The sequence below is a fragment of the Gymnodraco acuticeps genome, unplaced genomic scaffold (genome assembly GCF_902827175.1).
Source record: "Gymnodraco acuticeps unplaced genomic scaffold, fGymAcu1.1, whole genome shotgun sequence".
Taxonomy (NCBI): domain Eukaryota; kingdom Metazoa; phylum Chordata; class Actinopteri; order Perciformes; family Bathydraconidae; genus Gymnodraco; species Gymnodraco acuticeps.
In genome coordinates, this window is record NW_022989768.1 from 6853604 (window position 1) to 6880097 (window position 26494).

Genomic DNA, 26494 nt, shown 5'->3' on the forward strand with positions numbered 1-26494 from the left:
CCAAGTTATGTTTTTGTGTGCACTGAGGAGTCGCAAACAGGCGTTTGTTTAATCATTTTAAGATTGGCTTTAATCAATGTTTGAAAATGAATTCTTCATATATGATAAATGAGAGGTAACATTTTATGGTACCACTTTACAATAAGTCTACCCTTATAAAGGATTCATAAAGGGTTATTAATTAGGTTGTAAACACTTTATTAATCATTAAGAACCATTTATAAACCAGTTCTAACATAGTTTTCTTACATCAACACAGGCTCACTATTTGGCAAGATGACAAAGCCTTATATTGGCTACCTAGCTTTCTTCGTCTTCTTCATCAGCCAGCATCCTTGGTATCTGTTGTTCACTGAGTTGATTCCCCCCCTTCCATCTTGAGGTTTCTTGGCATCTCTTATGACCATTAATTTACGAGTTACTAACATTTATAACTGTCAAAAGGGAGCCTTATTGTAAAGTGTAAAACACATTCCCATTTATTAATGAGTTACTACCATTTCTAATAAGGCTTAGCAGCACAGATAAATGTGAGCTCACTATTTGGCAAGCAACCGGTCACAGGTGCCTTGTTTATCTCATGTCTTATAAAAGCTTATTAATGATTTATAAAGTGTTCACAACTTAATTAATAAATGAATTACAAACTATTCGTAAACCCTTTATAACGGTAGTCTTATTGTAAAGTGGTACCCATTTTATTTATGGTATTATTTCCACATGTTTCTCTCCATTCTTCCTCTGCCAACGGTGTCGCAGTTTCTCGTCCCTCCCGATTTTGTGCATGGGTTATAGTTTGCGTGGAGGACCTCACATTTTCCCGTCAAGTTAGTATTTTATAAATCGCAAACATTGCGTAGAAACTGGTGTATGGCATTTTTTGAGCGTATATCCCTAAATGAGGCCCCTGATGATGATAGAACTACATTTTGGAAAACAAAGTGAGAAGTGTTTGTTCTAAAAAAAAAAACGTCATGCAAGGTCACAAAGGCAGACAGAAATCCTCCTGACCCACTTTACCCCTCACCCAGATATCAATTATGAAGAAAGCTATGAATTATTGATGTGGCGGTGAACTACGGTGTTATGCTTTGCCATTTCAAAAGAGTAATGTATTATAAATGGGTGGATAACACATCATTTTCATTTCATATGAGACAGGCAATCCTCCACAAACACAGAAACAAGGTCATGATGAGAACATTTAGGAGGCCGGAAGCGATCTTTAGAGTTTAAGCTTCACTTTTGTTTTGCTCACTTTGTAAGCTCGTGCTCTGAGAGCAGCTGCTTCAGGTGTCTGGAGAGTAGCTTCTTCTCCATGGAGAGGCGAACCCAGGCTCTGGCCTTGCCCACGTCTGTCTTTATCTCACTGATGTTCTGAATGTGTCTGCAAATAAGATTACAGATTGAGCGGTTAGAGATTACACATAAAAACAAGTGAAAAGTGTCTTTACTCATCTATAAATACATTTATAAATTGCACTACACCAGTCTGTGGTGTTATGCAATGATAGCCTTTATTGTCCCAAAGTAAAAGCCAGAAAATAGCTTGTTTTTGTCCGAACAACATGACAAAACACAAAGATATTCAATTTTATTGACAAAAAGCAGCATATCCTCGGTATTGAAAAGCTGCAACCAGTGGAAGTTTGGTATTTTTGATGGATAATTGATAATTAAACAAATAGTTTCGGTACTACATAGTGTGCAGTAAGTTGAGGCAGCCTTCTTGGGTTGTTTACCAAAGGTTTCGAACAAACTCTGATTAAAAATTTAACAAGCTGTATATAGTTTAAAACGTAATGATTTAGATTTTAATTAATCTATTTACATCATTGATATTATTTGATATTTTAAAATTGTGTTTTACGATTTTTTATATCTTTTTTGTAATACCTGTGTTCGTTTCAATACATTGATATGGATCTGTTCTTTCTTGCAGAGCTTTATGAGCAGCATATAAATAAATATCATTTTTGTTTTTACTATTGGAAATGATATAAGAAATAATTTGGACTAGTTTGGAAGATATAACATGTCTCCATATTTAAATATCTAAATGATCTTTCTGAATCTGTCTACCCCCAACATTACCCACCCAGAGTCTAACACACATGGTTAGACTGTCGTGGCATTTGTGAGCCAGACGTGGTGTCGTGTGGTCGCTCCGAGCCCCCGTCGGGCCTCTGATGTCCAGACACATTCCCTTCCACTCCACCTGTGCCAGAAGCTGCATCTGCTAAGAGCTCTTCCCTCCCCCTCCCTGTCTTCAGCTTCACACCAAGTAACCCAGTTTCCTCCAGTCGTTATCTCCATGGCAACAGAGGAAAACATCTACTATTGGCACTATTGTTGCTACCTGTTAGAAAACACAGGGTAGGAGAGTTGCCCATATTTCTAATGAGGTTAAACATTTGATATATTATATATATATATATAATAACTCACTTGTTTTGTAAAATATTTCAAAGACATTATGATCAATTATTAAAGCTCATTAAGGGAGGCTGCTGGTTGACTCTGTGACAGAGAGTGTGTCTACGGTCATGGTGTCAGACGTTGACACGAGTGTGGAGGAGGGTCTGCAGAGTAGAGATGAGTGCTTGTGCCCTGAGCTGACCCCTCCTCCCTTTCTCCGTCAGACTTGCGGGCGGGGGGTCTGGTAATTAGGCTGGAAGTAACGTGCAGTTGAACTCTGTGCCTCCTTCTAGCAACACGAGCCCCGACTCCTCAACTCTGTCTGGGAATGGTACATAACACAAGGACCCATGCAAACACACACGGGTCTCACAGCATTCCGTTGAACTGCGGGAACTCTCAGGGTCACTAGAAGACGAAGTGATTTATACATATAAATATACTAGAGTTGAAGAATTGGAGCATATTGCAGCACAAGGTTGGCCTCGGGGTCTGGGCTGGTGCTGCATGTCACGTCCTCGCTCATTTACAGTGACATATATCGCTGTCTATTATCTTATAAAGGCATGAATGCCCCATCAAAATAGGGACGTTTTTTCTGTAACAGCACCATAACTATGGGAAGAAATGCCTGAGAATCTCAGCTTTCAAATGCGCTCTTAAAAATCTCTTGAATGTGTGTAGGTTGTTTATGTATGCCAATATGTGTATATTTTCTGTATAATTATGTGAAATTGTATGTGAACATTAACATGCAATTTGTTTATTTATTTATCCTTAGAGGATTTCCCACTACAAACATCATAGAAACCTCCTGGCAGGTGTTGGTTGACAGTTTACCACAAGAGGGCAGTTTTAGTCAAACTTACATTCTTCTACAGTCTATGGTTATGCCAAGCAGCTAATACAGAAAATCTGCTTAGGGTTGAATATATGAAATCAAGGCAGACTTCATCTTAGTGCTGAATCTTACAATTATTTGTATTATATTTTAATCTGCTGATTATTTTCTATATTCATCATTTGGTCCATAAAAATGTCAGGTAATAGTGAAATAAATGTATTTTAGTGCCTTTTTTGATCCGTCCTACAACACGATTTTCAGTTTAATATGATATAGGCCTAAAACAGAGAAAAGCTCTATAATTGATTTCATTTTTAGATGAAAAAGGACTTAAACTTCTATATTTCTTTGTTTCTTTTTGTCGATCGACTTCTTGATAAAACCACTTCTATTTGCAACTCTACTCCTTCTACTTCATTCCATTATGGAGCTCCTCATCAGTTAAAATCTGAATAACCTGCAGTCCTCCTCACCTCATATCCTGGATTAGGGAAACCTTAAGTGGGGGCATGGCTGATATACCACTGTCAGATTTGCGTCTCTCCACGTCATGAATGAAACCTGGTGTGGAGGAAAAAAAGGCCTCTGTTATTGCAATTGTGTTACTAACTGTGTGAATGAACTTTGTTTATGAGGTGATACCAGTCTTTACCTGGAGGGCCCAAACCACCTGGAGTCTTCTCTTTGCTCTCCTGATAGTGCAGCAGGTGGGACCACAAGGCAGATTTGCCCTGAAAGCATACACTAGTGTCATTATTTGTGCTGAGAACACGCTACATGCCCACCAGGCGTGGAGGATGAATCATGTGAGATGGTGACAGTGTGACGCAGTTCTTTCCCGACCTGTTTGACCTGCAGCCCGTGGCTCCAGATCCTCTCCAGCAGGTCGCACAGACTCGCGATCAGAGTGTTCTCCTCCACACCGGTGATGCTGACCTCTCCGTGACCCAACTCCACGGCCTCACGCCCCATCTTCTCCACTAGCATACGCTTGGTCTGCAGAGAAACACACATGTGAACTCACAAACACTAACACACATGCTGTAGCTACTCGAGGTTCTGCTGACATCAAGAACATTTTTATTTTGTGAGCTGTTGTGTGCTTATTTCCGACTAGTAAATGTTGATAGAACTTTTTGGGCAGAAGGAAAAACATTCCTTCTAGGACTAATCTATATTTACACAAAGGTTTTGCAATATTTTCAAGTTTTATTGATATTTCAGTGAAATAATCTGTCATTCTTTGTGATTACATTATGTTCTGCTGACTGTTGTTTACCAAGTACTGAGAGGATAAAATATAAGCCCTCAACACTCAAAAATGATTAATATTTGGAATACTAAATGCAGACATCAAAACGTTGATTATTACTCCAAATAACAAAGATTATCTGAATTGAAATAATGCACTAGAGATCACCACACTGATCAACTGCAGCCTATCAGACACAAACCTTGTTCCTGCACTCCTTCAGCAGTCCTTCCACAAATTTCCAGTTTGTCTGAGCGATGACAGACGGGGACAGGTTGGACAGTTTGGGCTGTCTGATGGTCGTGCCGAGGTTCCTGGCTTCCTGGATGTACTTCTAGAAAAAGACAGAGAGAGAGTTAGCTAACCGCAAAATGAAACAGAGAAACACACAACCGAGAAGCCAGGATTACTTGCTATAGGAGATCAGTCAGTCTGTACTGTGACGGGTAATTGAGGTACATGACAATGGATTGCTGTACTTTTATCTTTCTGTCCTGACTTTAATTTAATGTGCTGTAATACAAGTTATCACAGGAACAAAATACTGTGAACCCAGACTTTTTACATCAAATCAGTATACAATATAACCTGGGAAAGCATTTGAGAAGTTAGAGCTGTGCAGGTTAACTTATATTAAACTCGACTCTCTCCATTTAAGATCAATCAGGGAAAATTAAATGTATGTTTTTCACCTATACTACCATTAATACTACTTGCATTGCCTTGTAAAGCGCTTATTAACTTATTAACTAAACTATTTTTAATATTATTATCATTATGCACAGTTATTGTAACACAAATATGTATTGAATCATGTCTATTGCAATTAAATGATCAAGGTATAAAACTAAATTAATTAATTATATTGTACTTTGTTGGCTTCATTACATTCTCATGACTTTTCAAACATAACATGCTCCAGAAAGTGACACGGATTATCAGGTAAAGCTCAGCTGGCGGTGGAGAAGGAAGCAGAGGGGGTTAAAGACCACATGGGTGGAAAGTGTCATGGTGCCCCCAGTGAAGACCTCACAAACAACCAACACATACCACGTCCACAGTCACCGACTTTAGACAGGGCTTGAAGGACTGCGAGAGCCAGTAGTAGTCAAGAAACAGCAGGAGCTGCAGCTCCGGAAACAAACACTCTACATGCTGAGAGTGATGTGAGTGCAAAGAGAGGCGGAGAAAAGTGACCAGTAGTGTGAGAGGGGGGTGGGAGGGCAGACAAAATGGTGAGAGCCAGTCAAAATAAAGCAGAAAAGGTCATGCAAAATGAAAAACGAGTTCAGGCAGTCAATCTGAGTGAATATGAGCTGAGAGAAGAAGACACTGCGGGGACCCTCACCTCTCTCTGGTCGTTGTCTAAGTGCTCAGCGTGCTGCTTCTGTCGATCCCTCCTCCTCCACTGGGCGGGGGCACTCCTCTTGGTCCATCTGTGACACAAAACAACACATCTTTAAACATCTTTATAGAGAAACAGCCTCTAAACTCAGATGTAATATGGAGTGCAGCTGGGGACAGGAATCCTTCCTCTGACCCTTAAGGGTGACAGTTTTGAAAACATCCAGAAGGAAAGCAAGTTGTGTGAAGATGACATTTATCCGTTTTGTCATTAGTATTTTGAGTTTCAATTCAATATCAATTCAAAATCCAGAAATGTTTTAATGGACTGACAATGGCTTTGGCTTTGCTTCTAAAGCCTGGTTTAAACACTACGATGGTTTATTTGGTTAGTATTATTTGTATGTTGGTCCTCTTTTGTATGGTCTCTTTTTATTAATATAATGCATTGTAAACCAGTTTGGGTTGGGCATGTTATTTAATCATGACATTATGGAAATAGTAAAACAAATCTAATAGACACAGATGTTAAAGGTTCATATAAAATACCATTTTAACAATTATACAGTTTTAGTTGGAACAGTGATGTTAGATATTCACTTGTTGGTGGTGGGCCCCGTGGAGAGCACTTCAGACTGCAGTCGGGGGAAGAAGCCCTGCTCGTAGCGCCCCTGGCCGATCTTCATGTCCAGCAGATGGGGGTGCAGGGCGGTGTGGTCGATCTTCATGACTCTCATCTCGATGGCTTTTTCTGCGGAGGAGATGTATGAGCGGGGGCAGAAATCAGAAATGTTCTTTTGCATTTCGTGAATTTGGCTCAATGATCAATGCTTTAATTATCCAGTCGCGAGAGATTAAGAGTCCTTGGCACAACATGTCTTTGATTTTTGAAAAAAAGTCAAATTATTAACAATTTACAATTCATGAGATCATCTGGTCATGAATTGTCATCTCTTCGAACAATTATTCCTTTTGGATCGGTAAGTGAAGAATTTAAAGGATGATTATCAGGGAACCAAATAACAAAAATGTCTCATTGGCAGAAATAAAGTATTTTCCTCTTTTCTTGTTTCATCTTCTCATCTATCATTTGAATAAGATTGTCATATTTTCTGAAGCTCATTGTGTTAACTTGTAACTGTGACGAAAATCTGGTATTTGTCTTATTTATCAAAGACGGACAGTTCAGAAGAAAGAGAACAAGTGAGATAGAAAAATACTTTACCTCCCTAACACCCACAGAATCAAAAGAAGAATAAAACGTTTCTTTTTCCTTAAAGTCGCCCATGAAAGCAGCTTTTGACTGTGATTTTCTGATGATTAGCAACCCACCCACACGTGCTGTGTGAACAAAAGCACGAATAAACAGAAAGATACAGTAGAACTTAATAGATAAATAGAACATGTACACAAATTGCACAAGGTGAAAGACAAACACGTACAGAAAATAATACATTATAACCCATTCACCTACATCAGGGGTGTCAAACTCAAGGCCGAGGGCCAAAACCGGCCCACGACCTCATTTTATGTGGTCCGCAAGAGCTTGCAAAGAATATAATATACAATACAATTGGTGTAATTGTTGAATATTTGCTTTCAAGTATTTGCCCTAGCCTTCTGCTTTCAGACGTAGTTATTTATGAAGTGTCATGGATATTTTAACCTCGTCAATACTGTAAAGATGTACAATGAAAGTAATCAATAATAAACTGGTGAAAGCAAATAGAGTTGTCTTAGTAGTTTCTCTATACAAGCTTGTAGGTACAGTCATGCAAAATACAAAGGTTTGCAGGAGTGGACGCAGAGGCAAATGTGTGTGTGTGAGATTTATAGAGGACTGTTGCTGTGCAGAGAAGAAAAATAGATAACACTTCCTCCTGACTGTTATGAACAAGAGCCGCATTCTTCAGGTACGACCTTGGCAGGAAGCTATCGTGTGATACAACAGGTCGAGTTGACCAAACAATTTCTCAGCATAATATCATCATTTGGTTTTACCATATAAAGTAATATAAGAAAAAGCCACTACAGAAGTTATTACCAGAACTGATAATAATCCAATGAAGAGCCAATAATATAATATAATACATTATTTAATACATATTATATATTTATATGTATATTTATATAGTCTTAAAGTTACAACCGGCCCTTTGAGTGCAACCATAACTCTAATGTGGCCCGCGATGAAATTGAGTTTGACACTCCTGACCTACATGCTAAAGGTTATCAGATGACCACCATAAAGATCAGTGATAGTGCTTTGAATAACAGGATGTTCACCAAGCTTTGTAAAAACTGACCGGTATGCAATGCAATAAGGATCTTACAGAGGACTCTAGAGGAGAGATAAGTCGAAAATATAATAAAACTCTTTTCAAGAGTGTTACGAGTTTAAGTGATAGTTTGTATGCAGGCAAGTCCAAAGGAAGTCTCATCTGCTATGAGTGTATGTAACATATTGCATTGCACACACGTTCAGAGGGCTGCCACCTGAGGAGATTTAAGGAAATGAGAGCAAACATTACAAAGGTGAGTCTTGTCGTTCTTAGCCAAATAGCATGAGGTCCAGGAGCGACAACATCAGCTTTTCATAACGCTTTGTTTGCAGGTTGTCTGCAGACAAGACATTAACCATCAGTTAACCAAAGAGAAAACATTTGAGGTATTTTAAAGTATTACAGAGGTGCTGTCTCTAGTTAAGAAACTATAGTTAAGATATTCATTTTTAAACTAAAACCTGTGGATGTATCAGTGTAAATGAATCACAGTTCCCCTCAGGTTGGGGTCAGGTTAATTTATGTTAAAACTTGTTAATTTCAAAATAAAAATGGGTCCACAAAATTGAGGCAAAGCAATCAACTGATTTCAAAATATTTCTTATTGTTGTGAAATCCCCAATATTTCAATGACTTTCAGGCCTGATCTTTTTTTCCTTACCTGCTTTTTCAATGTTTGTGCATTTCTGGTACATGGAGGTGCGCAGAGTGGGCGTGCGGACGTTCAGCATACGAATCTTATCCACCCGGGAGTCAAACACCCTGAGCGTGTGCTCCTTGTCCTCATCGTCATGACAGAGGATCTTACTGTCGATGAAGGAGGCAAACATCTGCGTCTCCAAGAAACGTGACAGGAAGGGCAGGTAGGGCTCGGGCTGGTCAGACAGGAAGGAGGCCTGCACACAAATTAATGGGTGAAACTTAATGTCATTTAACTGAAATTAAATACCCTAGCATCTTACTATATACTACAGCATTTTACCTTGTCAAAGTTCTGCATTTGGTCTCGGTTGGTGAACCAGGACTCCTTGTCCTGGCTCGGCTGGATGACAAACACTTCGTAGTCTGCAAACATCTGGGTGAAGCGGTTAGCGAAGACCTCGCGCACGTGGATGTTAATCTGGTGCATCTTCAGCTCCTCCTCATCACACTGGACCCGTGAGTCTTTATTGCTGCTGGCGTCCTCTTTCACCTCCAGCTGCTATGCGATGGCATCCATTAAACACAGACAGGGAAAATACCAAAATAAGGAAAGGAGGGTAAACAGGAAATTGAGTGTGAGAAAGTAGTCAGAAGATGTTATCTTATCTGACTGTTACCACAAGCTACTGATTAAGCAGCAGGGTTATGGGAAAGGAAGACGTCTGTAATCTAAAGTAAACCAAAACAAGTTTTGCTTTTAGCATGTCAGTGGGTCAGCTGGACAGAGGCCAGCACTAGGGGGCTACAATAACACCAACACTGGATTTACACTCACTGTGTGAAATAACGTTGACCGATGACAAAGAATTCTTTCAATCACTGCTTTGTTTATTTAATTTCAAACTCAGCAGTGACTTTAGATACGAATATTTCTAAGTGGGTCCCACCTCAAGGCTGAGAAGCTAAACACAGGCGAGGAGCTAATCCGTTCATGGAAAGCTAATGCTGGCCACTGGTAAGCTGATTAGGCTGCAGAGACTTTCTCTAATTAGCAGCTAATTCATCCATCAATCAGCCTAGAGGGAGTATTTCTTCACACTGTTTGCGAGACACTCAGGCAAAACGAGGCTGCACAGATGCCAAATACATCTGTTGATGTCAGTGTCTATAAAGGGTTTCTCTCATCATTGACCGGCAGCCTTTCAGAGGAAGGTTGATTTGATGTTTGGAAGAGATGAAGTCTCTTAGAAGGAGAGCAAATCTTCACTCCACACCACTGTGAGGGTCAGCTGTCTGTTCATGATGATGTCAAAAAAACTGATGGGACTTATCTTAACATGTCAGGGAAGATATTACCTCCATAATTATTAAAATATGAAGATAATCAATACACCTAAACAATTAAACACATTTCTTCCAAAATGTTTAAATATTTGTTATAATGAAAAACAATCAACTTAAGATTTCTCCTTTTTCTGTCTGTACTTTATCTAGTCCACTGAGCGGCACAGAAGGGCTCCCCCTTCTGTTCATTATACCTTACTGCAATATTCTAGGTTATTTTATATCTATTAATAATACAATAAGCCTCGTATCTTATCAATTCATGTAGTAATATTGATTTAGTGAGATAGGATAGCAAAACATTTGCACATTTATAAGAATAAATAATTTCCCGCTGAAAAGCTATTTGCTTTGCAATGGAGCTGCTAAATATAAGGATTTAAAACCTTATTTTATTCAATTTGTGTATTGTATTATATTTGCTATTGAAACTATTCATCTACAATTTCAAAATGTGATTTTAAGATTGAAATCAAGGTACAACCACGTCTAAAAATATATTTGGCTGGACCATTTTTTAATAAGCTGACTTAATTTCTCACCTTCTCCAGGCTGACACCCGTCCTCTTGACCAGAGCCTGCAGTCTGGCGATAGTTTCATTCTCCCTCAGCAGGTAGGAGTTGAGGGGCGAGGACAGGTTGCCGTTGCGCTTGTCAGAGACGATGTCAACAGATCGACCGCCTCGGTACCTGGCCTGGCCGTCGCTGGAGTGAATATTTCCCTCTGGAGACAGGCCAAAGGACATGAGCACCTCCGAGATCTCCTGAATAAACTCCAGTTTGTTGGGAAACTGTGGCAACTCCTCTGGCAGTTCGATAAAGTGGTTGTCAATGTCCACAAAACACAAGTTAGCCTAGAAAAAGAAAAGGAACAAGATTATTAAGCTTGAAAAACTAATATTTTGAGCCTACAATGCCAGACAACGGGTATAAACTAACATTATTGGTGCCAATAGTCCTAAAAGTCAAATTGTGCTAATGCTAACAAGTCCTAAAAACAATATTACATAGCCAACAATGTCTATATTTAGATATCTTAGGATTCCCTCAGATTTCCGGGTTTACCTCTAGATTTACTCAACATGTCTGACTGCACATTATACTCTCTACGCACTTCCTTTATGTATAAAATGTGAATCTTCCTAATAACGAAATTGAAGACCAAGCTTAAAAAGCAGACACGTGAGGAGAAGAGAAACTGTCCACCAAGGCTTGTGTCAGCAGCAGTACAACGAAAGCCTTACCTATGCAGAATAACAGAAATAAACCTGCTTGTTCTGATTTAAATAAAACATTAGCAGAATATAGTGTGTGCATGTTTGTTTACTCAAAGAAAATTAATGACGTAGAGGGGTTTATTTTCAGTTTTAGAATCTACAGTACTCAGTACAGGGTTATGTTTAGTCAAATTTGCAACAGAAAATCTATCGAAATAAACCAAATAAAGAAGGTTAGACTCAGTATGGGAAGACAGCAGTGTGTGTTTCATACCTCCTGTGGCAGCTCTAGCTTTGTGCGGTCATCCTGCCCGTTGGACTGGAGACCCATGAGGTACGGCACAGGCGCATCCAGGAAGTGGAGGAGGGAGGCGGGCAGAATGGGCACGTACACATGCTGCCACTGGAAGGGGAACATTAAGGCTGTGATGCTCTCCGCAACTGTCATCAGCCTCTGGTAATCTGTTTTAAGCACAAAAGAAAAGTGGTGAAGGACAGGGTGTAACCATGGAAATGGGCCAGCAGTATATACAGCGCAGATTTCAAGGTTCATGTCCTGACTTGATTACTACTTTGAAGCCTCTGTGATTGTAATGATTTTTGATTGAACACTTGTTGTCCTGATGAACATCTCACACTAATTCTAAACAAATAAGGTGCATTTTATAGTCAAATTCCAAACATTTAAATAAATTGAAAACAGGCTGCACAACTTCTCTTTAGCCAAACAAGGTCTAAGATGCATCGTCTTTGCCTGATAAATGTTGTTTCCTCCCAAACACTTGTAAACAGCACATGACAGGAGAGTTATTGTGATATTTTGTTATTCAAATAGGGATTACATTGTTCCTTTCAGCTCTTCTGTCTGCAGAAAGAAATCATCTGATGCAGTATCACCAGTTGGCTGGGGTCATGAGTTAAACATGAAGCCTCCGGAAGAAGCAGTTTTTGATACCAGAGAAAAGGCATAGTGTGAATACAAAGTGGACTAACATGCTAAAGGGGAAAACACCCTACAGTGCTAACTCGTAAGTCTGGTCGTCTTTGTTTATCTTTGTTCTGTAAATGTGGGAGTGGAGTGGTGATAAATGGCAAAGATATTAACTGTAATGACATTCAAACTGCGTCCAAATGTTAGCAGTTGATCGGAAGTCCACATTTGTCCTAGCAAGCCGATATCTCATGCAAATGTGTCAAGACATTTCTGAGATTCTTAACAGCCTTAACTTTTTTTGGCAGGACCAAGTCATATAGGAAGAAGTCCTCGGAAGACCTTTGTAGCTGCATCCTTTTAGACTAGACTAGGATCCAGACCCAGCTACAGTCAGCTGGTCCTCTGACTGATGTTACATTCCTTTTTCATTACTTCACACCGCAACACTCCTTCATGCTAAGGGTTGGTATACATGCAAAAATATGTCCAGGCCTCCTCATCTGCATTCCTGCTCTATCCAGTTGTTGACACCTACTGTGCATTCAGCAGCAGCAGCAGCAGCTCTGCCTCTCCTGTTATGGTGCCAGAATAAATGCCATTACTTCATTTGGTCATGTGCTGGTCCATGAGAGGAGACTTTCACCCCCTGAGCCTCCACCCCCACCCTCCCCTCTTCTCAGCAGGCTTCCTCTCCCAGGATGGAGACAAGAATACTAACATCACCAGTGCTTTTCTAAACTAGGCCACCATAACAAGAATAACAACAAACCACTTTAGCATGGCTAACAAAAGGTCAAGTACTGCTGCTTATATACCCACATACATGCCATGAACATTATATAAATGTCCACACTGAGAACTGGTAGCAGGTTTGATTTGAAGTGATGCTTGGCCTGTTTAGCTTCCATACTGAAAGCAAATTGATGCAGAAAAAGCTAACAATACACACAGAAGTGAAACGTCTGCATGTCTTTTTATTTTACTCTGATCAAAGAACTTGCTTGTTTCTGTTTTTATATCTCAGATTGTACCATGGACACTACTTATTCATTTGTTCCATGAACACTTTCATATGGTCAGAAGTGAATGGGAAAAGCCAACAATAACAAATGTTGTGGATCCTACAGAGGTGTTTGCCAATTATTTTCTTCATTCATCGATTAATAGTTTGGTCTTTACTGTCAGAAAATCTCAAAGTTGGCATAATTCCTAAATTAAGAAAGTGATCAGCAAATGGAAATGAAGCTTCTCTGCAAATCAAATGTTCATTGTGTAACTGCAACATCCTCTGTTAATGTTCCTCTCCCCTCAACTACCCTGTCACTCTCAACCGCACAAATTACATAAAGACAGAAAGTTCAATAATACAACAGTAGGGGCTTAATTGTAGTGTGTCACAATAGTTGACACATGATTGGCACATGAGGAGCTTCCTGTTTAAGAACAACGGGAGAAGCAGAAAACAGCATTCAACTATTTATTTATGTTATGGCTGTATATATATATATATATATATATATATATAACTATTAATATATATACTGATCTTTTGTATTAATTGTAATTACACGCTATGTCTTTTTTTTTTTTGCTGCAAGGAGTACCTCAATCCAAATAATAAAAAAAAGACAGAATTTGGTGGCGTTGAGAAGTAGCGTGAGATCATGGGAGTTATTTTTTTCACAACTATTACAATCATTGCAGTCAGTTTTTCCCGGGGAGGATTCTTTCATTGTTAATCATTCAGGAGGGAACATAGCTGAAGTATCCCCAGACGACTCAAACTCTCCAAAACAAGCCAACACAGTGACTAAACTGATCAAACAGAATAAACAAGCTTCATTTGAAAAACCAGTGTTTCTCTGCCATCTGACAACGGGTTGAGAGCCGAGCCACTGCTATGTTTCTCCCGTTAATTAGGATTCAGATTACCAATGACCAAATCCTTAATAAGTTAAAAATATATATTCTTTAAACAGACCAAGATCTTAAAAAAAATGTATCGTTAAAAATGAGGCTCATAAAAGTCAATTTATGTCCACAACACTGACGCATGGGCAAAGGGAATGTGACGCCATTAACAGGAAATCAAAAGAAATATGCCTTGAATAAAACTACGATGATTATATCTAAATTATACATTTCTGGAAATATTTTTTAGAATATAAAATACATGCACACAACTCTACAAAGTATATAATATACTCCTAGTCTTTTTTTAAGACATCTAATTAGGAAAAGTTACATAATAAACCTTAAAATATAAAATGTGAATTACAGTGCTATTTTTAGCACATAATACACTACACAGTGGTCGCACTATTTGCAAAGCATCCCTTTCCTCCGTGTGTGTGTGTGTGTGTGTGTGTGTGTGTGTGTGTGTGTGTGTGTGTGTGTGTGTGTGTGTGTGTGTGTGTGTGTGTGTGTGTGTGTGTGTGGGTTTAACAAGTAGAGTCTTTCTCGAACAGCCCCTTATTTCTTCTCATAGGAAGATTGCCAGGGCTTAACTCTACACAACACGTTTCACACGTTCTGCAGTGATCAGCCTCACGGGGGAAAAAAAGGCATGATGTCACTTCCAACCAATAATAATCATCCTGCATCACTGCCAACCTCCCTATCTCCGGGTTACCTAGCAACTCCACAGCTTTCGTCCCCCCTAAGAGCTCAACCCCCCCCGGCCCCTGGCGTTTTGTAAACCATTTGCCTTCCCTTGCAATTGTAATGGGTCCAATCACCACACTAGACCAAGGGCATCCTTATGATTTCGTTGTTTCTCACTTACACACACACACAGTCTTTCGATGGTATCTAAAATACTATTCTGCTCAGCGAAGGATGGCTTGGATTACTTCAATCTTTACAGAGCAATTAAGGATGGAGCTGTCTGCATTGTGGAAAGCCAAAGGGTTGTTTTTTTAACCCTTTTCATCCAAAAGCTCTGTTAAAAATGTAGTATCTAAACGTCAGACTCTTGCTGTTTATTTTGGATAGATCACACATCATCACCGAAAAGAAGTCTGTATGTTGATGTATAATGTTGTATAATGTTTTAAAATTGTTATGCTATGATGTTTGTGTTTTGCTTTTGTTTGCTTTGTACAGCCCTTTGTGGCATTTCTTGTGATTTGGGGCTATAATAAATGTTGATTTGATTTTGATTTGATTATAGTTTCCCTGCTCAAATGTGCAGGGAAGATGAACCTCACACACAGACACACACTTCACAAGCGAGTCCTGGTAGAAGGAGCTGCCGGTGATGGGTGAGGGGGGGCCGACATTTACACAGGCTGCTACTCCCACTCACTGCATCACTTTAATGGAAACACTCAACAGGTTATGTAATGTCTTGGATAACAGTTCCACCCCCATGAATATCAAACATGTGTCCTTGTCTTAAGGGCATGGCTTTTGTTCCTATACGACCACCCAGAAATATTCAAACACTAAAATCTCAAAGAGTGACATTTTCTTTTGACTGCACTTCTTTTCTAGGTGTAGGACTCAAAGTGAAACAGACCATGACAAGTATGATGTTGGAGCTCAGCAGCCAAATATGTTGAAGAAGACTTCATTTGGTAATGGTGCTTCTATTAACCCTAGGGGAATTAAGCAACAAACTTCAAGTTGCATGCATTAACACAACTGTCTGCTAGTTTATCCTCAGGGCTTTAATATACTAGTCTAAAGTGCATGTTGGAAGGTTGGCTTTTCAGCACAAATTATCTTTATTACAATTTTTATTTTATCTTAATTCATCCTTCCAAAATGTATTAACAGGGACGGAGGCCTTGCAGCTACACCACCGTATAACAACCAGGTCCCCAGTTCATCTCTATTCTCATGTCAGGACACTGATATGTCTCCCAGCTGCAGACATATCTCCTGAGACTGAGACACCAACAGGATCACATGACCTCACAACAGCTGTTACAGATAATGCAGGATTTTCCTTGCTTCCAGCTCTTCAGAAAACATGTATAGAGTTATTGAATTGTTTCCATACAGGATGTAACCCTGACAACTTGTCTATTTATTTGTTTAAATAATGTTGTAATGTGATCAGTATGCAATAGGTACTTGTAATCAATGCATCCTAATGGGACAGGATGCTAAAGGCTACATGAAAACATTGAGTGTAACAGTAGCAGGGACTTACGCTGTGAGTAGAGCAGTATCTGCATCTCGAGCAGGGCACAGGTGAACAACTGGAGAACGTTCTCCACCCCCAGCAGATGTATCACTTCACCGATGGGAAAGTCAAAGAGTGGCAGCTCAGAGGTGCTCGGCCTCTGGCAAACAATGGGCCCGTAAACGCCTGAGAACTTGAGGGAGCGCCCGGAGGGTGGCAGGGGCACCTCGTAGAGGATGTTGTAGATGAAACTATCAAGAGGGAGGGGCGGGGGCAGAGGGGAGGAGACCGCCTGGTGGAGCTGCTTCAGCACCTTCCTGCAGGCCTGAGGGAAGGCCATGGGTGTGATCAGGCAGATGCACTTCGACACATACAGCGTGTCGCGACTGATGTCATACGAGTTGAAGCGCTGCAGGCGGGAGATGGCGGGCGCCGCGTGGAGCACGGGGCGAGTCTGGGAGATGTGAGGGCGCCGCAGCTCCTCGAGGCCCGGTGGGGAGGTGGGAGTGTGTAAGATGTCGTACTGCTCTGCGTTGTGCATGTGGTAAAGAGTCTGCATTGCACTGCAGATCTGCTTACTGGTCACCTCCTCGAAGAAGGTGAGGGCGAAGCCGTAGGTCCGAGAGCCGTCCTCTCTGGTGATGATGTAGGAGTGGAACTGAGGCTCCCTGCAATCAACCTGCGTCCTGAACGCCAGACCCTTCGGCATACAGAGCTGCGAGAGGACGGACAGGGAAGGCAGCAGGATGTTGGGAAAAGATAGGGGATATCAGAAAACATCAGATTCACAACCTATTTCACATGATTTTGTTTTCTTACTTAAAGGGAGGGAATGCTCATGACACGCATTTTTAAATAATTATTATCCGATAAAACAGACCAGTCTCTGCCTGTTTCTTTTTTTTTTTTAATCCGATGACGTTATCATTAAGGCCCTGACACACCAGGCCGATTTCGGCTGTTTTCGTAAGTCGGGAGACGAAGCGTGTCCTGTCGCCCAAACTCAATTTGGTGTGTCCCGCACCGTCGACCGTGACACGCCTTATTTGGACTGCCTGTCCCGATGCATGGCCGATTCAACATGTTGAATCGGCCATGCATCGGGTCTGGCAGTCGGACCAAACAATCACTCTGATTGGCTGTTCAGCTAGCGAATCAGTGCATGAGAAGCGAAACGGAAGGGACGTAAACAAACGATTTAAGAAGGCACACACAGACTGATATTCATTTTCATCTCATCATGGCGATCTGGAATGACGCAAACGAAGACCTGCTCATCACATTGATCCAGGAGAGGCCAGCTCTGTACGACATCACAGAGAAAAGGTACTCGAACCGAGTAGTGAAAACCGGACTCTGGCGAGAGATTGAAACGCAACTTGGCTTCTCGGGTAAGATTATCTTTTTCATCAATTGAGCTCTTTAGCAGATATTGTTGGCTTTTTATTGTTTGCCAGCGTACAGTGACGTTAACGTGAAATGTAATTTGTTATTTCAACCTTGTGTTTTGTTGTTATCTTGTTGCTAGCTGTTGCTAGCTGTGCAGTTTGGCACTGCATATAGATATGAATTGGACATGCTAACTAGCCACAATGCTTACATCGTTTATTTGTGTGCTTCAGAGAAAGAGCTGAGGAAGAAGTGGGATTCTCTGCGAACCCAGTACACCCGGTACAGGAGACTTGCCCCTTCGGGTAGTTGTGGAGCACCAAAGACGGGCAGACAGCAGTGGATCATAACCAGGCTGCAGTTTGCACACGCTATTTGTTGTTGTTTATATCACGCAGTCTGTTCTTCTTCTCTGTCTTCCGGTTGTTGCCTATTTTTAATGACGAATACACACTACCGCCGCCTGCTGGTAAGGAGAGTTATTGCCACTCACGCACTGAAGTCTTTGCGGTGTGTTCCCGTGCGACACATGGCCAAGACGCAGGAGAACACCGCGACGCAACAGCCGACGTCGGCGTCGGCGAGTCCTCTGGTGACTGCTTGGTGTGTCAGAGCCTTTAGGCTTGTTTGAGACAAGCGAGACCTGCGCAATTGCGATCAACGTCTTGCTCGTGCGTTGCATGATGGTTAGTCATTTTGTCCGACTTGCTCTGGAGGCTCGCCTACATGAGACGTTGAAATCTCGCGGGACAAAGACGCCCGCAGCCAAGAGCGAGGCGCGGCGAGTCGGCGCAGTTCCTCTCCACGGGCTGCGGAAGCGAAATGCTTGATGGAAAACGACTCGCTGGTATCTCGAGCTGAGCGCTCATTGGTGGTTTTTACCACGTGCTGCTGATGAAACTCTCCAATTGGCTCGGCAAAAGTTTGTTGTTGTTTTGTGTCAGTTTTACGTCGCCCCTTCCGTTCACATTTTTCATCATCGTTCCACAATGTTTATCATCATGAAATTAATATCTATATATTTTATACTATACTTGCACTGCTTACCGTTTCATACTTTATATATCTTAGCATATTCATACACACTGTTCATACTGCTCTCAGGCTGCTGTGTATATCTAGTGTATTCATACCCTGTTTATTCCTCATTCAATTCATTCTATATTTTATTCTGTCTATTGTGTACATTACTTTTCACTTCACTGCTTGTTGCACCTGGTTAGAAGCTAAAGTGCATTTCGTTGTCTCAGTACCTGTAATATGTGCAATAACAATAAAGTTGAATCTAATCTTGAGCAGGAACAAATGTATTTACTTAGTACATATCTGATATTAACGATTAAACACATGTGTGCATTCTTTATAAATGCAAACCGAGTCAAGCCGACTCCGGAGGTGGCGGTATGCACCTTAAAGTTGTTTTCAATCCGCCAAAAAACCGAGAGAAGAAGACGAAGCCTACTCCGAGCTGTCCGACTTCAGGCGAGCTTTTTGAGACCTCCCCCGGCTGCGATCGGCTATTCTCGTCTACTTTCGAGGCGAGCCGCAACGCGTCTCAAACAAGCCTAGTCATTTTAAACTGATTAATTACCGAAATAACATCAACCCTGTGGGCGGCGCCATTTTGACGAGTCACATGACTTATTTTACCGGAAGTGACGTGAACTATGCGTTTGGTGGCGAGGACAAATTGACAGATGTGCTTTGTTCATGTTGTTTACTCTAGTTACTCTCTCAATTCTATAGAAATATGCCTCATTGTATCGCAAAACATTGCCACAATTCGGATAGGAACAATCCACGGAATGCTCGGTTCCATCTACTGCCAACGGGTAAGCGTAGGAAGTACGTTCGGAGGCAGTGGCTAGCGTAATGTGCTCGGCCCGAACCGAAAGATCCACAGGCGCATGTATGCAGCGAACATTTCAAGTTTCCGGACGACTACTCTGAGAGTATGATGAAACATAAAATGGGATTTATTAATCAACCATTACTTAATGGGGATGCAGTGCACTGCCAATGCCAGCCAGCGTAAGCACATTACGCAGAAGACTCTACTTATTGTTTACTACGTAAGGAAGCAGGAATTGCAGGACCCAGAGCGCACGGAGCACAGAGCGGACAGCAGATAACGGAATTGCAGTTTTATTGCTTATAGATTATCAGAACATTTCAAAGGGGACAGTCACATTGGATATTAACCTATGGATTAACTACATCATCGTTTTTATCGTTGTAATGCCATTGAAGATCAGTTTAGACCAGACAAAGACCAAGGTAAGCCATGTTAGTACCTAGCGCCACTTGTTTTGATGTACGTTTTTGTTAACGTCGCAAGTTTGTATCTTTCAGTGTTGAGGTGAGCACCGTTAGATTCTGTGTCTTTACGATCATAAACGATGTGTTGGATGTGCAGCTAGGATAAGTAATAAGGGAGCTAGGTGTGATTTTCGGTGCAGTAATAGGTTGGCATGTTTCGCTCGGGGCTAATTCAGAGGCTCACTGTTAGCATTGTGTGTTTGTTTTTTTTGAAGAAAAAAATGAAAAAGATCAGTTAAATTAGTTTTTTTTCCCGTTATATGGATATAAAATATTCATAGTTTATTAAATATTAAGGTTCCTTAGACGTTGTTTCCTGCAAATGACGCGATTTCGGCCCCGGGTCCGTGGGGCCTAAGAGGATAATATTGTTTTTACAGTTGTATTTGGATGGAATGAATACATATAGTGATAATTCAAAGTAAGTCCGCCTGGACTTTATTTTTCTAAACATCTTCCTCGGCTGACGAGTCCGAACTCAAATACTATTTTCGTCGTTTGTTTACAAATTGAACGCATAGATGACGTCACGACCTAGTTTTTCGGATCATGTGACTACTGAAAATGGCCAAAATGGCAGCTGCCTGACGGAATATACAGGTTTTGATCAAAAAGAGCTATAAAATCATTATTTACCGGGGAATATCGCTGATTTCTTCAGGGTATGGTTTAAACATAATGTTTCACTAAATACTGAAGTTTTGATTAATTATCTAATGACTGGAGCCTTCCTTTAAGGTCCCCTATTATACTGTTTTTCATCAATATATTATAGTTCTCAGATATATACAAAACATGTCTCTGAAGTGTTTGGCTCGAAATACCAAACAGATCGTGCATTGTAGCATCCCATAATCCCCTCTGTTTCAGCCCTGTTTCAAAAGTGCTGATTCTCCTCTGTCTTTGACTTTAAATGAAAATAAGGTGCCACTCCCCACGCCCCTCTGTTGCCCCTTTCACACCAACACGGTTCCAGGGCCGGTTCGGAGCTAGAGCCTGAAAAGCACCGGTTTTTCCTGTTCACACCGCAGTGAGTACGGCAAATAAAAGTTGTAACAAGCAGTAGTGCTGAGCAAAGTGAATAGAACGCAACCACACACTTGTAAAAAAAAAAAAACACACTTTATAAAGTCAGGCAACACTAACCAGGCTTCGTGTGATTCTGTTTATTTGTACCTTACTTTGACCATCCGTTCGCTGTTAATGATCATTGTGGAGAGCAGGCAGACGTTTTGTTTTGTATTATAGCAGCTATCGGATGGAATCAATACATGGGCTGCACAGGTTGTCATGTCCGACTATCACAAGTAGAATCATAATGAAAAATACGCTGGTAAAATGTGCCTGTAGAAAACGGCTTATGCCACAATAGGATAGCAACAAGTAGTTAAGTTATAGTCAGTTTAGCTTCGGTTGCTATGCTAACATCACCCATTTAATACCAGAGAAACGTTCATAACAGCGTTGTGATGCCAAACAGCGTCAATTCAGACTAAAACACATTCACTGATGGGGAATTGGGGATATGTATCAGCTGCTTGTGTGACAGTCAGACAGTGAATACTTTACAGCGGCCGCTGCCGTGTGAGCTAACGGGAGAATAAACTCCTGTGGAAGAGCAGCACTGCAGCGGTCGGTAAATGCCGCTGAAACACATTAATAAACAATGAACCATGGCACTCTGGAGAAAAGTATAAGGTTGGAGAAATCGTTATTTAATTTAATCTGGCTTCGTATAATTAAAAGCAACACGATCATCGACCCGACGCAGTCCCCCATTGTTGTTGTCGTGAGCGCCGTTGGGGAGAAAATCAGCGACGTAAACGGTGACGTCATGACGCAGCAGCGGCAGCACCAGTCGGGCTCTGGGCGGTGTGAACAAAACGGAGGCTGAAAAGAAGAACCGGTTCTGAACCAGAAAAGCTCTAGCACGGAGCTAGAACGGGGACTGCGTTGGTGTGAAAGGGGCATGTGAGGTATTTGGTTAAAAAGAACACAATGGTGCTCTGGGAGGAGATTCAGGTGATAAGGTGGGGGGGGTTACCTTGGTTGGTGATTGGCTAATGGTTACACAAGCCAAAAAATCGTTATGACATCATAAAGTGTCCAAAATCTGATCAGATCATTTTCAGACAGGTTTTTATATAAATGGATCAGGACAAAAAGAGAGAGAATCTTTGTTCCTGAAACTTTCAGAATCTCTTTACACAGAGGGGACACATGTTTATGTATAAAATACATGAAAAAGTGGATTTTGCATAATAGGTCCCCTTTAAAGGAAAAGCATTTTGGGTAATCTTGTTTTGCCCCTTTCTGTTTGAGTTAAATCGATAATAACAGAGCTGGATTCAAAAGGAAATGTGCCAACGTTTATAGAGACAGGACAGAGCCAGACAAATCGTTTACCCCATGCTTTTATTCTCCAAATATAATAATACAATGTTAAAACTGTTAAGAGATCATACCATGCCAACAGCGTCCTGGTCAAATGGATTCCACTCGACATTTTCTGGATAATGTGCTAAGACTTTGGATTTAAAGGTTCTTCGTAATGGACTCTGCTCAAAATTCTCACCTGCAAATAAAACAAAACAGAGAGACAGCAACAAAAAAGAAATAAAACAGTTAGCACAGGTTTCCAGATGCAGATAGAGGAGCAGAAAGAACAATCTGATCAGAAGCAGGTTTATAGTGCCAGGCGCATCTACAGAGAAAAGAGCAAGTCAGCATATTTATCTTGAGAGGAAGATTGCATCATATAAAGCTGTCATTTGCATCCTGCTCTAGAGAGTTAACACTATCAAATATATAACAAGGAAGCAAAATAATAATCCAAAATATATCATTGAATTTGTGGATCTTATGCTTGCTGACAGCTTTAATGGCAATACAAAGGAACACACAAAATAATCAATCAACTTGAGCTGATTTGAACCCAGAATTAAGCAGAAGTGATGCACACACCAAGGCAGTACTGAAAAGTCATTCAGAGTGTGGGGGGAGAGTAAACACTGACCAAGCAATGCCAGCGCAGGCAGCACTGGATTTGAGTGTGTGTGAGAAAAACAGAAGCGGGGATAGTCAAACATCAGCTCATTGTTCAGCTGCTGCTGGGGGATGTGAGGGAGGAGGGGAGGGTCAAAATCAGGAGGAGAGAAAACAGAGAGCGCAACATAGAAAGGGAGGGTCCCCACACCTGTGCAGAAAATGATTGTGAAACTCAGAATTTGAAGTAACAAAAAAGGGGCTGCTGAGTAAAAAACAAAACAAGGTTGAAGGGTTAAAGCTGAGCTCAGGTTTAGCAGGGGAGGAGTGTGTGTGGTGGGAGGGTTACCTTCATTTGCCCCCGCCACATTTCCTCTGGCCCCATCTCTGAATTTAGTAGCCTCTATATACTGGCATAAAGCTACACAACAAATAAAACAAAAATATGATTAAAAGCCTGGTCCTAGATGGGCAGCGCATCACTTCTCAGTTTGTGTGACCATATCCCAACAGCTGTCTGAGAACAAGCAGCACACAGCCACAGGATGTTAGCGTGTCCCTGTCAGGTGGGTTTGTTCATTCAAGCCAGCTGCCAGAGTTATGATTCAGAGATTCTGTGTTGTAGTTTCCTCTCATCTGGAGATCATGCAAATCCATATTGCTCTGATGTGGATCATATCTCTCCACAGAGAGTATGCAGCCATGCATGCAGCTCTGTGACACTGCGCAGGGCACCTTTGAGCTAAATGCTAAACGTCAGCTCGCTAACATGCCCACACTGACGGTGCTATCATGCTAATGCTTGACAGCTATAATGTTTGGCAGGTTCACCATCTTGGTTTACCAGCTGTTAGCATGCCAACATTGCTAATTAGCACAAAGTAAAGCCAAGGCTGAAGTCATTAGTTGGCAGGCAGTTTTGAGCCATTTTCAGGATTTACTGAGCCTTTAAATAAATCTAATATCTGTAATCTTTTAGGATTCATTTCTTCAGTAGGAATGAATTCGGAGTGCTACAGGGTAATGGAAATGATTGAGAATTCAACGCGTTCTTCGTGTCGGTCTTTAGAAGATACTATTCAAGTCGCTTTGGATAAAAGTGTCAGCTAAATAGCATGTAATGTAATGATTTATAAGGTGGCATGTAGAGCACAAGACATTTTTTCACATTTAAATACATTTTCAACATGTTCCCTTTTTTAATCACATGTGGAATAAATTGTTCAAGCGTGTATATCCCATCACTTGACAGCCATAAGGTTTGCTGAGTGAATGGCTGCTCTTGACTGTCTAGCCCTGGAGCTGAGTCAGATTATCTAACTTTTTACATTAAAGTTTTTACATTACATTTTACATTATACTTTTAACCAGGCAATGCTTTCTGCCGATTCCTCTTCATGCATGGCATTTCCCAAGCACCAATGAAACAGTTCTGCTGGCAGAAACATATATGTATTCATCATTACAAAGCAACATTAGCTTTAAAGTAAAGCTGCTCTTAGACCCACGTAACCTGTGTAGTAAGGGTGAGGTAAATACATTTCCATTGCACTTAAAATAACTTAATGGTTAAACACAGAGATGCAAGAAATGATGACTCAACTCTCTTTCCTAATGATTGCTGTAATTGTCTGCATTTGTTTGAACAAAGCACTGGTGTTTAATCTTGGAGAGGATTTACTGAGAATCCTTTTTGAAGTAGGGTGTTAAGGATTGAGTGGTTTGATCTGTTGGTTACTTTTGTATCTATACTGCCAAAAGGGTAGAAATTAGGCCTGGGATATAAATGTCTACCACCACAGGATTGTGAGATTATTAAGATTAGTAGCAACAGGGCAAAGATTGTCCAGTCCTTATCACTTCTTTGACATTTGTATACCACTGTAATGGCTCCAGAATTAGTTTTTAAACACCATATTTATGGCGCATCATTCTTTCAGGCCTCTGCATTAACACATATACGTTGTTGATTGTGAAAATCCCATGTTTCATTTTAGAGCATAAGGGTTGGGATATTCTAAGGGGACTTTTCCAGTTCCAACAGCAACCATAAGGAAAGGATAAGAAAAATAAATAATAAAAGGAAAATCTGATGTAGAAATTAATTTGTAAAAAAGGAATGAAAACTCCTGAAATGGAAAATGATCAAATCAAAACAAAAACTGAAATGTAAACATCCAATGTAAAAAGGAAAAATGTAATGGCAGAGGAAAACACATGATAATCCACAGTAGTGTTATCCCTATAGACCTCTACTTTCACATGTTTACTCATACTATAGTAGGACAAATAAATGAAACATATGCTCTCACATGGGATGACCCTATCACAGTGAGCTGCCTTTCCCTGCTCCTGTGACCATGCTCAGGTGAAGTGGGCTACACAGGTGTTCATTCTTTCAAACTTCACCTGGACATTAGAGCTAATTAAAAGCTAACTACCTCACCTGGGAAACACGCTATTCAAAAATGATCACCAATAAACTCTACAATTTCTTGATTTGTCATATGTTCAAGTGGACTGTGATGCCATGTGTGGACCGGTAGTAGTGGGAGGACGGCGTCACTGAGTTCTGGCTCCTCGCCGTTTTCCTTGTTCCTGTCAGCCAGGGACCACCCACAGCTCTGCACCCCTCCTGTACTCATACACCCTCACACCTACTGTACTGTAGCAGGGTCCACTAGGCTCAGACATGAAGGGATGTACTTCTCTGACTAGAAAATATATATATATACTCAAGCTCGACTCAACTTCACTGAATTCGCTGAAGACCCTGCTATTGCTTCAAAACAGCTCAGCAGCAGAAACCTCAACACTTATTCGCCCAGAGGACCAGGCACTGACAGGACATGATAACTCACTCTCAGCTTAAACTCACAGCCTTTACAGCTTCTACTCCCAACAGAGACAATATAGTAGTTTTTCTAGGACTTGTTTATCACTTGGTAAGGTTTCACTTGGTCACTTGGAAAGGTTTCAAAACTGGCACTTTCATTTACTGAAACTGGCACACTAACACACTGTCTTTCTTCATTTAAATGAGTGGCTAACACCACTTACTGCCAAAAGACCAGCTTCCTGTTTCTTGTCTAGCTTAAGGGCAAACATGTGGTAACTATCAAAGATATCAAAATGTCAAGGAATTCCTTTAATTGCGCTGGACCTGTTGGAAACCCCACTTATTATATGTAAAGTATCTTACTCATTCAGACACTCAAATGATACCAAATGTGGTAGATTATTATCTTGCCAAAGAAACTGCAACAAAACTCCTAGCTGACAACATTGAGGTATGGATAAGGTCAATAGCATGTACAAATGATCTTTTACTATTATATATGTTGATTTGCTTACTATTACCTTAGCAAATTAACAATGCTACCAACAAATGA

The 26494-nt window shown here is 40.8% G+C and overlaps 1 protein-coding gene across 4 annotated transcripts in view; it reads right to left on the minus strand.

Annotated features, from left to right (window-relative positions):
* The window catches only part of dennd5a (DENN/MADD domain containing 5A), a 37936-nt gene that overhangs the window by 6856 nt on the left and 4586 nt on the right, over nt 1-26494 (minus strand). The window contains exons 2-15 of one of the 4 annotated variants that reach the window (XM_034218072.1): nt 23452-23523; nt 22583-22692; nt 16437-17124; nt 11618-11805; nt 10669-10980; nt 9123-9338; nt 8802-9036; nt 6459-6609; nt 5863-5950; nt 4717-4848; nt 4106-4258; nt 3915-3993; nt 3736-3823; nt 1259-1387 (exon numbers count right to left, since the gene is read on the minus strand). In XM_034218072.1, the coding sequence (XP_034073963.1) occupies nt 1259-1387; nt 3736-3823; nt 3915-3993; nt 4106-4258; nt 4717-4848; nt 5863-5950; nt 6459-6609; nt 8802-9036; nt 9123-9338; nt 10669-10980; nt 11618-11805; nt 16437-17124; nt 22583-22692; nt 23452-23523 (2641 nt within the window). Of the gene's footprint in view, nt 1-1258; nt 1388-3735; nt 3824-3914; nt 3994-4105; nt 4259-4716; nt 4849-5862; nt 5951-6458; nt 6610-8801; nt 9037-9122; nt 9342-10668; nt 10981-11617; nt 11806-16436; nt 17125-22582; nt 22693-23451; nt 23524-26494 lie in introns of all 4 variants that reach the window. The other 3 variants (XM_034218061.1, XM_034218090.1, XM_034218082.1) reach the window with 3 other exon arrangements.